The sequence below is a fragment of the Megascapheus bottae genome, chromosome 2, assembly GCF_031878675.1.
Source record: "Megascapheus bottae isolate mThoBot1 chromosome 2, mThoBot2.hap1, whole genome shotgun sequence".
Lineage (NCBI taxonomy): Eukaryota > Metazoa > Chordata > Mammalia > Rodentia > Geomyidae > Megascapheus > Megascapheus bottae.
In genome coordinates, this window is record NC_143510.1 from 89,132,446 (window position 1) to 89,149,067 (window position 16,622).

At 51.2% G+C, this 16,622-nt stretch overlaps 1 protein-coding gene across 3 annotated transcripts; it reads right to left on the minus strand.

The window, feature by feature from the left end:
* Nucleotides 1-4,546: 4,546 nt before the first annotated feature.
* Nucleotides 4,547-16,622, minus strand: Cimip4 (ciliary microtubule inner protein 4). Of its 3 annotated transcripts, none has more exons than XM_090357987.1 (6): nt 16,504-16,622; nt 13,324-13,571; nt 12,185-12,329; nt 8,629-8,727; nt 4,896-5,006; nt 4,547-4,705 (listed from the first exon to the last, which is right to left on the minus strand). In XM_090357987.1, the coding sequence occupies exons 1-6, from the start codon at nt 16,523-16,525 to the stop codon at nt 4,608-4,610; spliced, it is 723 nt and encodes a 240-aa protein (XP_090214113.1). In that variant the 5' UTR covers nt 16,526-16,622; the 3' UTR covers nt 4,547-4,607. The 3 variants fall into 3 exon arrangements, with proteins under 3 accessions (XP_090214113.1, XP_090214093.1, XP_090214103.1); XM_090357967.1 differs by having other exon boundaries at nt 13,324-13,679; XM_090357977.1 differs by lacking the exon at nt 8,629-8,727 and having other exon boundaries at nt 13,324-13,679.

Consider the following 16,622-nt stretch of genomic DNA (forward strand, 5'->3'; position numbering starts at 1 on the left):
TGAGGATCACAGTTCAAAGCCAGTTCAGATAGGCTTATATCTCCACGAGACTTGTATCTCCAATTAACCACTGAAAAACTGAAAATGGGGTTGTAGTTCAAGCGGTAGGACACCACCCTTGAGCACAAAATCCTGGAACCAGCTCCCAGGCCTTGAGTGCAAGTCCAAGGACTGACACACACCAAAAGGTAACTTTCTTCAGCCCTTTCCTATGAGCCTACTCTCTACTGCTCACTTCACAGGACACGAGTAGCCTGATTCTAGGGTGGAAAACAAAATCCAATTAGCATATTTCAACTGTATGCTGACATAACTTAGCCATGGGAATCCCCCACCCCAGCTGCTGGCAGGGATTCCATCTCCAGCAGTTATAGCTCCGCCAGCATAGCAAATGAGGGAGCTCATTTGCTTGCTTGCCTTATCTCTCCCTGCTCTGCCAGCTGGCCAAAGCCTAGGACCCTGGCAGGAAGCAGATGATGTGTCTCCTGTGCCCCCACAGGAAAACCCCTCCCAAGTCCATCCCGGGTTTGATTTCTGACCCCACAGATGTCCTTCTTGTCTCCTCCCAGCTTTTCCATGTCTGCTGGGCCCATCTCTTCCTTCCCCCATTGCTTCCTTTTAAATGATTTTTGGGAGGGTGAAAGGCTTCATGGGAAATAGTCTGCTAGAATGTATTTTTTTTTTCTTTTTGTCTTTTTGGTCAGTCACGGGGCTTGAACTCTGGGCCTGGGCACTATCCCTGAGCTCTTCAGCTCAGGGCTAGCACTGTACCACTTGAGCCACAGCACCACTTCCTAGAATGCATTTTTCTTGCACCTGCTCTGTGCCAGGCCCATGGCCCTCCCTGTATCTGGCACAAAACTTAGAATCACCTTGTGAGGTAGCCCCTCAACTCACCCCAGTTCACAGACTGCTAGGCCTGTTTGGCAGCTGAGCCCTCAGCAGAGAAAGTGTCCTGAGGCCTGAGACCTGCCTCCACCCCTGCCATGCAGGAAGCTGAGACATCCAGATCTCACCCTCACCTGCCTCCAGATCTTGGTGATGTATCGTTATATTCAGGCCTCAGTTTCCCCATTTGTTAAACAAAAGTATGTGTCTCCAAAGACCTGATAGCCTTTAGCCTCCAGGTCCTGTGTGGCTGGGGCCCAGGGATCCCACGAGTTCTGGTTCACCGTAGTCTAACCTGGCCTGCATGCCGGGCCCTGCATGATGAGCACCTAGACTTCTGGTCCTCTTGGACTTGGCTGGCTCTTACCCCGATCTCACCAGACACATTTGCCATGTTGCCTTCCTTCTTTGCCAGGCTTGGAAAGACCTCTTCCACTTCCTCATTCCTGAGGATTTAAAGACTAATGGTAAACATGAAAATCTCTGTGTGAACTTTCTCCTGTGGTCTCTGTACATTCCACAAGCATGGCCAACTGAATTCTGGAGAAAATGATAGCTGGGCCCCACCCCCCACCCCCAGAGCACTGACTGGATGATAGAGAGCATCCATGACTCTGGGATCCTGTCACGATCTTAAATGGCTTTATTATCAATTCTGCAATTAGGCAACATTTCAGTCTTTAAAATACAGTAAGTCTTCCAGAAACTTCCAAAACCTTTTTTTCTTAAGAAAAAAAAAAGGCCGGAGTTTGGCCTAGTGATAGAGTGCTTGCCTAGCATACATAAAGACCCGAGTTTGATTCCTCAGTTCCATATATACAAAAAAAAATCCAGAAATGGTGCTGTGGCTCAAGTGGCTGAGCGCTAGCCTTGAGAAAGCCCAAGGACAGTACTTAGGCCCTGGGCTCAAGCCCAGGACTGGCAAAAAAAAGGGGGGGGGTGGAGTTTGGCCTTGTGGAAGAGTGCTTGCCTAGCATGCATGAAGACCTGGGTTTGATTCCTCTGTACCATATACATAGAAAAAAAAAAAAAGCTGGAAGTGGTGCTGTGGCTCAAGTGGCAGAGTGCTAGCCTTGAGAAAGCCCAAGGACAGTGCTCAGGCCCTGAATTCAAGTCCCAGGACTGGAAAAAGAAAAACAAAATCTCATCCCTCTCCTTAGGACCTTGTACCCACATACATTAATTTGCCAGCCAATTTATTTCTTTTTCTCTAAAGCCCCACTCTCATTATTGTACTTGGCACAGAGCTCAGGGAACCAAAGCTGCAGTAGCAGAACTAGTTGGGGGGCAAGTGCACAAGGAAATCCTTCACTGCTGACCTGTAAACATCTAGAATGTTCTGCCCTTCAAACCTGACCTTGCTGTGACCTGGGGCAGTGCTTCCCAGTTTCTCAATTCCAGCCCCCAGCTGCCTGTCCCCTGCGACCTTTCAGCCATGCAGAGTGGTCACCTCCCAGCCTGCAGGCCCTCCCCCCTCAAGCTTATTCATCCTGTCTCCATGGAGCCACAAACTCAGAACAGCTAAGGGCTTGGGAAAACTGGCTCATGGAGAGGGGTTTAGAAGAGGCCGAGGTTTTCTCCCTCATTACCTTCCATGTCACCTGGCCCCTTTTGTGTTCCAGGAGAAATGGAACTGGGAAGGTGTCAGGGGAGACCCAGGAACGGCTTAGCTAGAAAGATATCCAGGTGTCTGCCTTGGCACACATGGGCACTGTGGTCTTTAGGATTGCTGAACTCTGGATTATATTTGGAGGCCTTGCCGCTGGGGCCAGGGCGGGGGGGGGGGGGGGTGACAGCGCGCCAAGCTGGAGTTGGATTCTAGCCATGGAAGTAGGCCTGCCTGCCTGCCTGCCTTCCTCTCCTTTCATCCCTTTCTTATCCTTGACCCCCAGAGCCTTGCACAGATTACCATTTGAGCACGTTGTTTTGCTTGTAGGTTTTATGTGGTGGTGGTAGTTTTGTGTTAATAGCATCAGACTGTGGTCCTCCTCCTTCCACCTTCCGAGGAGCCAGGATTACAGGTGAGCCTAGCATGACATTTGTTATGCAGTACATACTGGACTTGAACTCATGATCCTCTTATCTCAGCCTTCCAAGTGCTAGGATTACAGATTTGTGGACCTAGCTATCCCCTGCTTTTATTAGTATCATCCCCAGAGGTTCTTGGGTGTGACAGAAACTGTGAAGATAGTACTGAATCATGACAGGTATACTGAGCCTTGCCAGATTACAAGAAAACATCTCGAGGTAATGCCTTGATATAATAAATGCCTCTTGAGAATTGGGGCCTGTATCCTCCTAGAACTGAGGTAGCTGAAAATGTCCACCATCCAGGGGCCTTGGGGGCACAGAAAGCAAGAGATGCCATTGGAAAGAGGAGCAGATGTTAGAGCCTTCTGTAAGTTGAATTTGTTGAGATGGAATCTTTAGAAGTGCAGCAAAACCGTAGCTCGTGTTTCATTTGTTCACTTCTGTCAGGACTCAAGCCTCTGGCTTCCTCTCTGTCAGTCTCGTTACCAGCCTGGTTATTAGGTGGTTTTGTCTACCATGCCATGATCTACCATGGCATGAGGTGGCCACTTTCCGTGCTAAGGGTACAGGGAGCAGTCGAGTGGCATGGTGTCCACCTGGTGACGGGGACACAGTCCCAGTACATCCTCCCGTCAGCTCTTTCTGCAAGCTGTCATTACATCCTCCTGTGCTAATGTGTGCAGATGCGGCTCACTCCTTCCCACGACCCCGATTACCCGCTTTGTCCCCTCACTCACCCCTCTCTGGCTGAGACAACACCCTGTGTGACTCCTTCAGTCACCATTAACCCGCCATGGGTCAGCCAGGCCACGAGCCCCTAGAGGCCCAAGGCCCCAGAAGGTCTAGGGCTACTGCATGGATTCTGACCGCCGTGCCTGCCTCCCCTCAGAGAAGCCCCAGTCCAAACCTCAGCTGTCCCCCAAATACACCAACCTGGGTTTCTATTCTGTGTCCCCTGTCTGGAATGAAGCCTCCCTCCCCCTACCCCAGCCCCTCAGGCCACCCCAACATGCTTTGTCATGTTCCAAAAGAGCTGAGGAGGTTTTCGAAAGGATCACCATGTTTCCAAGATGCTTGGGCTGTGAAAACAATGAGGAGACATCCAGACAGTACAGCAAGTCCACAGTTCCTCTGGGCGGATGGTGGGGGGCCGAGCTGACCGGAGTGAGCTACTGCAGAATTCGCCTCCAGCCCCTCCAGCACACGTAGGAGAATTCCCCCCCCCCCACACACACACCTACACCTTTCCTTGCATCTCATTGGCCCTGAGCCTGTCTGTCACTCGGAGATGGATCAAACCCATCCCTAGATCACAATGAAGATCACAACTTTAGCTGAAGTCCATGGGCTCCTGGAGGAGTCACGTAGGTACCTAGAAATAATTGGGGTACACTGCAGAGAGCTGGCAGAATGTGACTCAACAGCATCCAGCGTAGGATCCATGTACCCAGGGACAAAGGGGAACCGGAACCAGGCCTGGAGACAGATTTGCACACAGCTCTTGCCACTCCCCCCCTTCCCGGCCAGCTATCATGGGGGAAAGTGTGGGGCAGGAGACACAGGGGAGCCAATCTCTCAGGGCTCCCGTCTTCCTCCACGAGTGCCCTCCCATGAAGAGAGACACTGAGCAGAGAAACCCTTTTTATTATCAGCACTTTCTCTGAGCAGAGGGCACTTCTGCCTCCTATCTAGAACTTTGAACTCCTGGATTTGCGCCTTTCTTCATATTTTGCTTCCAGTGCTTTCTGCAAGCTCATGTGCAAAGTATTTATCTGGTGCCACCGTCCTATGAAAACAAAGCAGAGAAGGCTGGGTCGCCCAACAGTGCCAGGATAGCCCAGCCCTTGCAGTAACCTCGTCTCTTCAAGTCCACCCCCACCCCAGAGCTCCTCCTCTGCACCTTAGCACCAGCCCACCCACCCACCCACCCACCCATGGAGGAGGGGGCCCACCTCTCACCTACCCCCCCCACCTACCCAGTTCATCCGTCTTCTTGCCATGCCAGTGTTCCATGTCTCTCACTGGTTTCTCAATGGCCTGCAGTGTGTAGGAAGCCTTCATGAGGCTCTTGGTCTCCTGGGGAGCCCCTGAGGGATACCATGAAGAAACCCCCCAAGTCAGTGGAGAGGAGCCACTCTAGGTTGTATACTGGGCATTGCCAGTCTGGGTTGGAACCACAGCTCCGCTGTTTCTGCCTAGCATGGCCTTGGACAAGCCCTTAACCTCTCTGAACTTCCATTTCTTCACTGATATAAAGAGCAAGGTTTTCTTGTATCACTGGGGAGATTAGATTATTGGAACATTTAGGTTATTGGGCAACTGATAAGAGTATTTTCAGAAAAATGTATCCCAATGCACAAAATAAAGGAACACACAGGAAGAAAGCTACCGTGACCAAGAGTCAGCAGAAACATCAGAGGCCAGAGCTATGGCATGGGAGCAAAGCTTGTTTAGCATGCACTAAAGCCCTGGGTTCAATTCCTAGCACTGAGAGTGAAATTCCTGTCTTTTGAGAGGTGAATGGTTGAGGGAGGGACTGAGTCTAGCACTTCGTATGTGCTAGACAAGTGCTCTGCCATTCAGCCACCCTCCGCATCCTGCAATTCCTTGTCTAAACGCATCCCAGAAAAATCAAGACCCTGGGACAAGAGAAATTCTAGCAATTTCTGTAGAGAAGAGAAATTCCTTACAGAGAATAAAGATTTGCTTACCCATCAATAACGGGAGAAAAAAGAATTCACATTGAAGTACTAATGGAAAGCAATCATTGATCTACAAATGTCTGTAATATAACTGTCTTCCAAGAATGGAACTCGAAGACTATTCTAATAAACAGATGCCACAGCCTCACTGAAATGACTTCTAAACAACATTCTCCAAGAAGAAAAAGAAATGATCTCAGAGGTGCTGAGATAGGAGAAATGGCAGACAACGAAGGGAAACTGAAGAATCTAAACACAGTATTAACATGGGATTTATGGGGTAAAATAATAAGATATACTCTTCCCCTCTCTCTCTTTCTCTCTCTTCCTCTCTCTTTTCCTCCTACCCCCACCCCACCCACTTCCTCTGGTGCTGGGATTGAACCCAGGCCTTGCATACTCTCGGCATGTCAGGCAGTTGACAGAGATAGCTTCAGAGCAGAAACATGTGCTTGGGTCTGAGGTTTCAGAATTTTTAATCCATTATATCCAGAGGGGGATGGCAGCAGAGTAGCTCCCATCATGACAGCCAGGAAGCAGAAAGAGAGCCAGAAATAGGTCAGAGACAGCCTGCCTGTGCTAGCTGGATCTCCCCTTTTCCCTTCTCTTCCATCTGGGCCCCAGTCTGTGGGTCTCCCCGGTCATCCTCTCAGGAGACACCCTCAAGCGTGTGCTCACCACGTGATTTGCTGACCTCTCAAGCTGATGACGTTGACCAACAACTAAGATCAGCCTTCACACCACGCAAGCGTTCTGCCCATAAGCTAACCAGAGCATCACACAAACATGACACTTCTCAAGCATCCTAAGAAGCAGGTTCAGGGCCAGGAATTTGGCCTAGTGGGAGGAGGAGGAGGAGGAGGAGGAGGAGGAGGAGGAGGAGGAGGAGGAGGAGGAAGAGAAGAAGAAGAAGAAGAAGAAGAAGAAGAAGAAGAAGAAGAAGAAGAAGAAGAAGAAGAAGAAGAAGGAGAAGGTGTAATATTATTCCTTTGTTCTTATTGGAGGCATCAAAGCACAGAGAGGCTAAGTAATTTATTGTTAACTTACACAGCTGGTAAAGTAAAAGATGAAGATTCAAACCTAACCCCTGACTCTTCAAACTCCATGACATAAGCTACTTTGCTTATGTTATTTTACTTTGTAAAATGGAATACATTCTGTAAAATGGAATTCTATAAAATGAGGGAGGGCAGAGGAGAGTAAAGGCAAAGACTTTTAGAATGTTCAAGAAATTCTAATGCCTTGATAAAATTTAGAATTTGTTAACCTTTGTCAAAGGCCCATTCAGGGGCCATGTGTTTGGCCTAGTGGTAGAGTGCTTGCCTAGCATGCACGAAGACCCGCGTTCGATTCCTCAGTACCACATACATAGAAAAAGTCCAGAAGTGGTGCTGAGACTCAAGTGGTAGAGCTCTAACTTTGAGAAAGTCCAAGGACAGTGCTCAGGCCCTGAGCTCAAGCCCACGACTGGCAAAAAAAAAAAAAAAAAAAAAAAAAAAGATGCTAAAAATAAAAAAGGCCCATTCAAAGAACAGGAAGCATAGAAAAGGATCAAAAAATAAAAAGGAGGAAAAAAAATCCATGTAAAGCTGGGTGCAGTGGCTTACACCTGAAATCCTAGCTACTCAGGAGGCTGAGATCTGAGAATCAAGGTTCAAAGCCAGCCCGGGTACAAAAGGACCTGAGACTCTTATCTCCAGTTAACATCTAGAAAATGGGAAATGGGGCTTGGCTCAAGAGTAGAGTGGTAGCCTTGAGCTGAAGAGCTCAGGGACAGCGTTCAAGCCCCATGACCCACAAAAAAAAAAAAAAGACTCCATGTAAATGCAAAGAGAGGGGGAGGGAGGGAGCAAGGGAAGGAGGGAGAGAAAGGAGGGAGGAAAAGAAAAAAGAATACATGCAAAAAATAGAAAACATAAAATCAGGTCATGGCAATAAACCTAAATATATTAGCAATTAGTATAAATATACGTGGAATTGTCCACGTATATTGATCAACAGATTTCCTGACTGTGGAAAATACTTTCCAGACATATATTATTTAAAGCTTAGTTTTTACAAAGGACACAAAAGAGGCTAAACATGGAAGGAATAGAAAAAGATACATCAACCAAACACAAACCCAAAGCAATCTGGTCTGGCTATATTTATAGCAGACAAAATAGACTGCCATACAAAAACACTAAGGACATTTTTTTTTAAGAAAAAGATTGTAAGGTCATGCCATAATTTTAAGTTTGCCACATTGAAACAATCTCAAAATAGATCAAAGAAAAATCAAGAGAACTACAAGGAGAAATAGTCAAACCTGCTTTTATAGGAAAAGATGAAAAAGTTCTATATCAGGTGCCAGTGGCTAATGCCTATAATCCTAACTATTCAGGAGGCTGGAGATTTGAGGATTTCGATTCAAAGCCAGCCAAGATAGGAAAAGTCCCTGAGACCCTTATCTCTAATTAACCAGCGAAAAGCTGGAAGTAGAGCTGTGGCTCAAGTGATAGGGCACTAGCCCTTGAGCACAAAAGGTCAGGGGCCCTGAGTTCAAGCCCCAGGACTCGCACACATAGGTGTGTGTGCATACACACAAAAGTGTCCCATCTCATGTAACAAATCAAAGCATATTAATGAAGAATAATATAACTCACATCCCAATTCTGTTCCACAAACAGACTCTGCCCTCCCAAGTGACTACTGCCCAGTAGGTGAGATCGCCTGTTGACCTGGATCCTGGCAGACCTCCAGTTTCCAAGGATGAAATCGCTCGGTGTATGTTTTCTAAGGGCGAGGTTGCCCACTTTATGGGGCCAGCAACAATAAGGGAGTTAGAAATTCATTGTATAGTATTATTTTTTTTAAAGCAAGGACTTCTTTTAATATAACAGAATAAAGTCGGGAGAAATTGAGAAACAAAAGAGGACTTCCTGCCCCATACAGAGTCTAGGTCTCCTCCTCACTCCTTTTTAAAAGCAGTGTTTAGAGCTTGGTGCTTTTGGCCTCGAACACTTACGTAAGAGAATGTTGAAGGAGACGTTTGGATGAAAGCCCTCAGTCACGATGCGATCGGGTATCAAAGCCAGCTGAGACGCAAACTCCTCTAAAAGGGGACCTGAAAGCGAGCGTCCGAAGCCTGTCCCAGAGCCCACCTTGGCCAGGCTACAAAACCATCAGATTTAGCCAGGCACCCACGACTCACTCCCATAAGTCCTAGCTACTCAGGAGGCTGAAGTCTGAGGATCGGGGTTCAAAGCTAGCCCGGGGAAGGAAAGTCTGTGAAAGTCTCCAGTGAACCACCAAAAAAACCAGAAATAGAGCTGTGGACTGAAGTGGTAGAGAACTAGCCTTGGGGGGCAAAGCTCAGAGTGCACAGACCCAGAGTGCAAGCCCAGAACCAGCCCAGATAAACCCACAAATACCAAGGAGGGTTTGCTTGCTTGCTTGCTTGCTTGCTTTTGAAATTGACAGGCTAAAACTGACAGGAAAGAGTGAAGGACCCAGAAACCCAAGACACCCGGGGGGGGGGGGGAAGGAATGGAGGTTGAGGTGCCCTGGCTGCTGGGCCCCACAACACATGACTTGTGATACCTTGGTAAACACAACAAGCACAATGCCAGAGCCCTGGCAGGAGGCGGCGCCTGGAACCTGATCTGTGCCCGCAGGGGAACTTGAACTGGGGGCAGAAGGTGAGAAGTCTCCTACACCAGGACACTCCACACACGGAACAGATCTGCTCTGGGTAGGCTCCAGGATTAAGGGTGAAAAGCAAATCCAAGAACTTGAGAGGATAAGGGGAGAGTCCATCCCCGAGGCCCATCCCATCTCCATCAACAATCAGAATAGCTCAGGACAAAGCCCACCAAATCAGCCTTAATTCTACACTCCCACGATATCCACCCATGCGTGTATTTCGCTGTGTTCTGCCTGCTGTCTCAGGCTGTCAGCTGCCGGGGCCAGCCGGCAGCGAACCCGGATTCCTGATTTAGGGGGTGAAGACTTAGAAATAGCCAAGAAACAAACAGATGGGGTCGGGAGGACTACAGCCCAAGAAGGCTGTGAGCTTAAGACTGTAGCCCTGTTTATTTCTTGATCCAATCTACTTTATTCTCGACACCAAGAAATTGTCAGGGGTTACTTTAGCACCAAGTGGTAATCAGGTCCCAGATCAATGAAGCAGAAGGTGATAAAGCCATAACACGTTTGTACCAAATGGTAATCAAGTCTCAGCCGAAAGATAAAGCAATAAATCAGTAAAGTCAGGAAGTTCACAATACTGACGGTATAGCTCGAAGTTCATAGGCATGGCGTCATACATGACAGCTCATTTCTTTGTGTGGTTATCTTACTCAGTGGTGCAGATTCATGGGCCAGTCTGACTCCACACTCAGCTCCCAACAGTCAGCTCAGCTTTGCCTGCTCCATCTCCCACCCAGACCAAGGACTAGAGCATAGAGCTTTAGCAGCTGCATGCTAAAGTGCCCCTTCTTGCCACTCTTGGGCAGTCACCGCAGCTCCAAGTCACTGGGGCGGAGCCCAACAGAGATTGTGGGGCAGAAGAAAACAGGCCTGAAATCAACATGGAGAGCCCAACAGAAACCTTCTTCTTTGTACGTTGATCACGCCCAGGGTATCTGTTACGGTAAGGGAAGGTCGACTAACACACCAGGCTGCCACTTCCTGGTTATTTGTGGTCATCTCTTGGTCTCTTGGCCCACACAATGGGGCGGCCTAAGTCACATGAGTCCCTTGTTCTGCTTCAAAGCCTTTATATGAGGAACAAAGATGCTCCAGACTGGTGACCCCCCCTACTTCCTCTTTGATTTCTTCTCCCCTACCCCCAGTCATTCAGTCTTGGGTGCCCCACCAGGCTGGAAGAACAAGTGGCAAAGGGAACACAGCACAGTCACTGGACAGGGCAGCAGGGACGGGCACCATATGCAGAGAGACACAGCCTGCAGTCACACTAGCTTGCCAGTTTTTGGAGCATGCGCACTGCCCCATGGCCAACTCGCAGATAGCATTCAGATGCCAACCAGTTCAGGGAAATTCAACCATCAGGCCTGAGAGTTAATGTCTGCACAGCCATAGCACAATTCCACTGCTGAGGCTCAATAGAAGGGGAACTTGGCCTTTCATGTGAGCCTTAGGCGCTTCCACATCTGCAGAAGATCCTAGGAGGACCTCTCTGTGGTCACTGGCAGTGGGAGAGGACAAAGCAGGCTCCCCAAGCCCAGAACCGAGGACAATCGGAGCTGTGTCCTCTCCTCCTCCCCCCAAGCTCAAAGAAGAAACATTAGAGAGGCTTCTGCGGGGTGTCTGGTTCCCCTGGTGACAGGAACCTGAGCCAGGGAGCCCTGGGGACAGCTTGGAGTGAGGACAGGGAGAGGGGACGGGCACAAAGCTGCCTCTGCAGTGAGGGTGGGACAGTGGGGACCCCCTACATGCCTCCTGCAGACCCTCACTCCTGAGCCCATCTAGAAGCCCCTGTGGCACAGTGTCACAGCACGGGAGGCAAGTGTGGCTGTGTCCACTTCCGCACAGGCCTCAGAGGTCTTGAGCACACCATACACATCTCTCCATGACCTGGAGCTAGCTCCTCCCTCTCACGAGAGGACGCCCACCACCAGGCTCCAGTGAGACGAAGGGACCCCCACATATACAGAAAGCTGAGCTTCAGCCAGCACCAGAGGCTCACCCTTGTAGTCCTGGCTACTCAGGAGGCTGAGATTGGAGGGTGGTGATTTGAAGCCAGCCCTAGCAGCAAAGTCCACAGGGCTTATACCTCCAATTAACCAGCAAAAAGCCAGAGGTGAAGATGTGGCTCAAACGGTTGAGCACCCATCTTGAGGATAGAAACTCAGGCTCTGAGTTCAAGCCCCAGTACCAATAGAGGGAGGAGGAGGGGAAGAGGAAGAGGAGGAAGAAGAAGAGGAGGAAGAGGAGGAGGAGGAAGAGGAGGAGGAGGAAGAAGAGGAGGAGGAGGAAGAGGAGGAGGAGGAGGAGGAGGAGGGGGAGGAGAAGGGGAGGGAGGAGGGGGAGGAGGGGGGGAGGAGGGGGGACAACCTGCGAGCTTCCACTCTCCCTGTGTCCCAGGCAAGCACCTTCGGGTCCCCACAGAGCTCTGCCCATGATGGAAGGCACAATTCTGTCCTCATCACCCATGGCCCTGGTGGTCGTAGAGGTTCAGGGAGATGGTGGATTCTTGTCTATGGCGGCCCTTAGCTAGTAAGGAGCAGTGCGGATGTTTGAACCCAGTGAATTGGCTTATTGTACGTGATCAAACGTGCCCAGGCTACGAGCACTGGCAAATAAAGAACTGAGAGGTGGTGGAGTGGTGCTGCGGGCCGGGTCCTCCACGCAGGACAGTGACTCACCCGGAAGCTCATGTCCCTAGCGCTTATGCAGAACAAGGCCCGGTGTGGAGGATGCCCTTGCTATGTGCCTATGATTGCGCCTTCGGGTCCAGAGCTCGATGTGGACTAGATATCCCCCATGAGCCAAAGGCCTTCCCTGCCCCATGTCCTGGGGACCGGGAACATTTGCCAGCCCCACCGTGCCCTGGGCCTGACCTTGAAACAAGTTGGACCGCATGTTGTAGCCCAGGTCGTAGTAATCTACAACGTTGGGAGAGATCTGCAGAGGACTCTGTGTCTGCCTGGCCTGCGGGCTGGCCTTCCCCTGGGCCTCGATCACGTCTCCAATGGCCCTTTGAGCCTGACAAGAAGGCAGAGAGAAGAGACCAGGGATGGGGGCTCACCTTTGCCTCCCTCACCCCACCCTCGGCTGCAGCCCGTGGGGAGAAGGTTGGAGGATCCTGCCTGCCCCTCTGCTGCCTCCTCCCCCATGGCCTCCCCAAGCACTGAGCGGCTCCTGGGGCAGCATGGGGTCTCTTCAGAGGGCGGCACTGGGCCTACCAATGTTTAAACCAGGAAACAACCATGGCAGCCAGAGGTGCCCAGCCCCATACAGCTAGGGAGCCCAGCGAGCTGGCTGGCCCTCCCCAATGCAGTGAAGCATCCTTAGCTATCAGGGAAGCCCACTCCTTCCTTAAATCATGAGGGAAACTGAGACCCAAGAGGATTCAAACCTAGGCCTTCTCATTTCCACCAAATGCAGTGCATTCACTGATGCTGTCTCCTTCGGGAGACTTTTTAAAACTGAAGACAGTCAATTGAAACAAAAAGCTTGTGACAGCAATGCCTTTAAGGAACAGGCTTCCAGAATCGGATGGCCCGGTCTGGCTCCTTGTCCTATATAACTGGGTGAATTGGACTCATTTGGTTCACCTCTCTCAGCCGTGGACTCCATTCTCAGAAAGATGAAATGTATTGTTACACATGAGTGGGATTAGGGTTTTTTTTGGGGGGGCCAGGGAGGGTACTAGAGTTTGAACTCAGAGCCTCACACTTGGTAGGCTGGTGCTCTGCTGCTTGTGCCACATCTTGAGCCCTGCTTTTTGCTGATATTTTTGGAGATGGAATGTTGCAAGCTTCTCTACTAGGGGTTGGCTCTGAATCTTGATTCCCCCCGTTCTCAGCCTCCTGGATAAGCAGGATTCCAGGTATGACCCCCTGATGCTGGGCATGGGAGCAGGGCCATGTAGCAGGGGCAGAGTCTCTTCAGGATGGCAGGTTTCTTCTGCACCTGCCCTGAGTTGCCATGCAGAGCCCTCCCCCGCCCTGCACTCCGGGTGTTTCCAGGGTGTTACCTGTTCCTCCGTCACTAGCTGGTCTACCACTTGGCTGCCAAACTTGTGGCGAATGTTGGCAGGAATGACACTGACATTCTGGTTTAGAGGGCCCCTCGTGTTGGGGTCATTTTCAGGCTGGGCTCTGCAGTCCCCCTTCTTCAGGGCTCCAGACTGTGGGTCCATCCCCGGAGAGTCGTGGCTGGCTGGAGTTGGAGGCGGTGGATGGATCTTCTGGTGGCCCTGCCCTGAGTCACTGCTTTGGACACCTGGAGAGATGTGGGCCTGGGAGTTGAACTTGGCAGCCTTCCAGGAATCCCCCTCCTGCTGGCCCTCCTTGCTGTCCAGGTGGTAAAGCCTGGTTAAATTGGTTGTACCTAAATTAGGCCAAGAGAGATGAGAGGGAAATGGAGAAATGCACACAAGGTAAACACCGAAAGAGCAGGGCAGGAAGGGGACAGGGACATGAACGGGGAAGGCAGATGGGCCAGCAGAGAACAGAGGCCACAAGACAGAGACATCACAGGAGCCAGAGACACAGCCAAGGAAGGAGACAGCCCTCTTCAATACACAGGAAAAGTGATATCTGGGGCCAGGTATGACCCAAGGACTGGGTTAGCCCATTCTGCTTTTGACCATGGGGACAGTGTGGCCGCAAGCAACAGGGTCTGGCCCCTCTGTGTCCCTCTGTCTGTCTACTTCCCATCCTGAACCCCTTCCCAGCAGTCCAGTGCAGGCCTCAGGTAGCCATGGTAGCTGGCACAGATGGTTGCCAGCGTGGCCAGGTCACAACTTCCAAAGCAGCAGTGACTTCTGGACATGGCTTTGTCCTTTGTCCCCAGTCACCTCCCAGCTGTTATGCCCCCCCCCACCTGCCTGCCTGCTTTCCTATTCCTACTAACTTCCCATCAAAGCCCCCCAGTGTGCACAAACCTCCTGTTCCCCTCCTGGGACAGGCTGGCACACCAGGTGGAGGCAGGCCCTCTTCTCAAATCCCAACCTTTTCTTGCCAGTATAGTCTCCTCCACAAGAAGAGAATCTCCGAAGGGGATCCACCTGTGAGCTGTCCAGAGCCCCCCTCAACAACGCCCTCCCCAGGACCCCAGCCCATCTAAGGAGGTACAGGCTTCATTTGTGAATGCATGGGTATGCAAGTAGCTGCGGGGTGTCAGAGCCCAAGCGACACTGCACTCAATGGTTTCTAAGATATCCATTTCCTTGTATGAGGACACTGGTGCCAGGCTGCCCCTGACCCCCAGGTGGCCCTGGCTCTTATGACAAGAGGGTCATTGTGCCTCTGATGGTAAACAGTTGGAAATCGACTTAGCCCACCTGTTTCTGGAAACACCTGAGTGGCCAGCAGTTCCTTTCTTACTGTATAAGCCTCCCATTCTGCCCAGCCTGAGCCCTGGATCATGGCTGTAAGCGTCCCTCCAAAACTTTGAAAGGGCCTCCATCTTTCCTTAAGTGCTGTGCCTGCTCATGTGCACAGCCCAATACTGGGGCTTAGACTCAGAGACCAGGCGTAGGCCCTCAGCTTCCCGCCCTCAAGGCCAGTGCTCTCCCATGGAGACACAGCTCCACTTCTGGCCTCTTTGCTGGTTCATTGGAGATAAGAGTCCCACAGACTTTCCTGCCTATTCCTGGCTTTGGACCTTGATCCTCAGATCTCCGGGCTCCTAAGAAGCTGAGATTACAAGCAGGATCACCCAGCTCCTCCAGAGAATTCTTAAATACACAGTTCTGTTTCTCAGCTTCTCTGTGCTATCCTGTAGCTGGCCTTGGGGAAGGTAGAGCCAGAATCCCTCAGCCCTGCAGGACTCAGCTGGGACACCCAGGACCTGGCCTGCTCTAGGCATTCTAGCTGCTGTGAGCTTCAGGCTTCACGGCTGTTGAGGTCTCAAATCTCAGTCACCAGGCAGTTGTGCTCAGAGGTCTCAGCTTTGCCCACTGGAGACCATGTTGATCTCTTCCCAGACTATGAGCAGAGAAAACTGAGGCCACCCCGCTTTCCTTTCCTGTCTCCATTTTCCTTTCCATTTTACCCTTGCCCCTTTGTTACCTGCAAAAGGTTGCAAGGAAAACCTTTTTCCTGAGACCACATGGCCTTCCCTCCCTCCTGCTGGCTCCAGGTCACACCAGCAAATGGTCAAGCACAAGGGGGGCCCTGGGGACAGCTAAGGTCACCAGGATAGGACTTGGGAACCCCTTCCCCAGAGGTGCTGTGGGGATGGGCTCCCCCTTGGATCCCAAGACCTCCAGGGCAAGTTGCCATTTCCCAGCCTGCCACCCTGGCAGTCTCCTCTTCAGGGTGGTGACAGTGTAACCCTAATCGTGACAATGTAACTCTAATCATCCACTCGCCCTCTGTCTGCCCTTTGGGGTTTGCTGGTGTGTCTTATGTCCTCTAGCCCAAAGAGCAGAGACTCTTGCTGATTCCCATTGTGACAGGTGCTGGGCCATAGCAGTGAACCAACCAGGCCCTGTCCAGTGGGAGCTGAAATGTTTGTGAATGAATGAATGAATGTAGAGTCGGGGATTCCAGAATCTCACCACACACCCTGTTTCCTGTCACCATTCAGCTGTAAAGCAGGTAGAGTGAGTATCCTGTTTTTCTGGCTAGGGTGAGAATCAAAGGACTCTGAGCAGTTTTGTTTTTTTCAATTTGGCCAATCCTCGGAACAACCTCTCCCTCCTTAACAATGCAGATTCCTGGGCCCCAAATGCCTGCAGAAAAGGTGGAGGACCCTGAGGGTCTTGAAGGCTCCCACCTGATTCCGACCATTGAAGGAAGCTTGCGGCAGCAATGTCCCCAGCCTTCCAGGACTGCCCTCTCCCATGCCACCTGCCTGCCCCTGCAGACCTTTCCCAGCCTGGCCAGCCAGAACGTTCCCCGAGGGCAGGGCTCCCCCAAGACTGCCCTCTCCTCTTCCAGGCTGGGGGAAGCTGCATTCCCAGTGTCCCTCACAAGCTTCCTCTCCTCCTGGGGCCGCACCGAGCCCTGACTGTACCCACTCCAGGCCTGCAGCACCCCACCAATGTCCAGACCAACAGACCTCTTGCTCCATCCTGCCACAGCCCTGTGGACACCCACCCCTTCAGGTCCGATGAGATGGGAGAGGTTCAGCCATTCCCTTTCCCCTGTGTGGAGGGCCCAGTGAGAGGGAGAGGAGAGGAGGGGCGGTGGTCTGCCCAGCCTACCTGTGTGGTGGCCCAGCTTCATGAACTCTTGCTCTGGGGCAGGCAATTCCAAGTTCTGTCCCGGGGACACAGCTGCGCGGCAGGGTCTCAGCGGACAGTCTCTGTAGATAAGGAGAGAG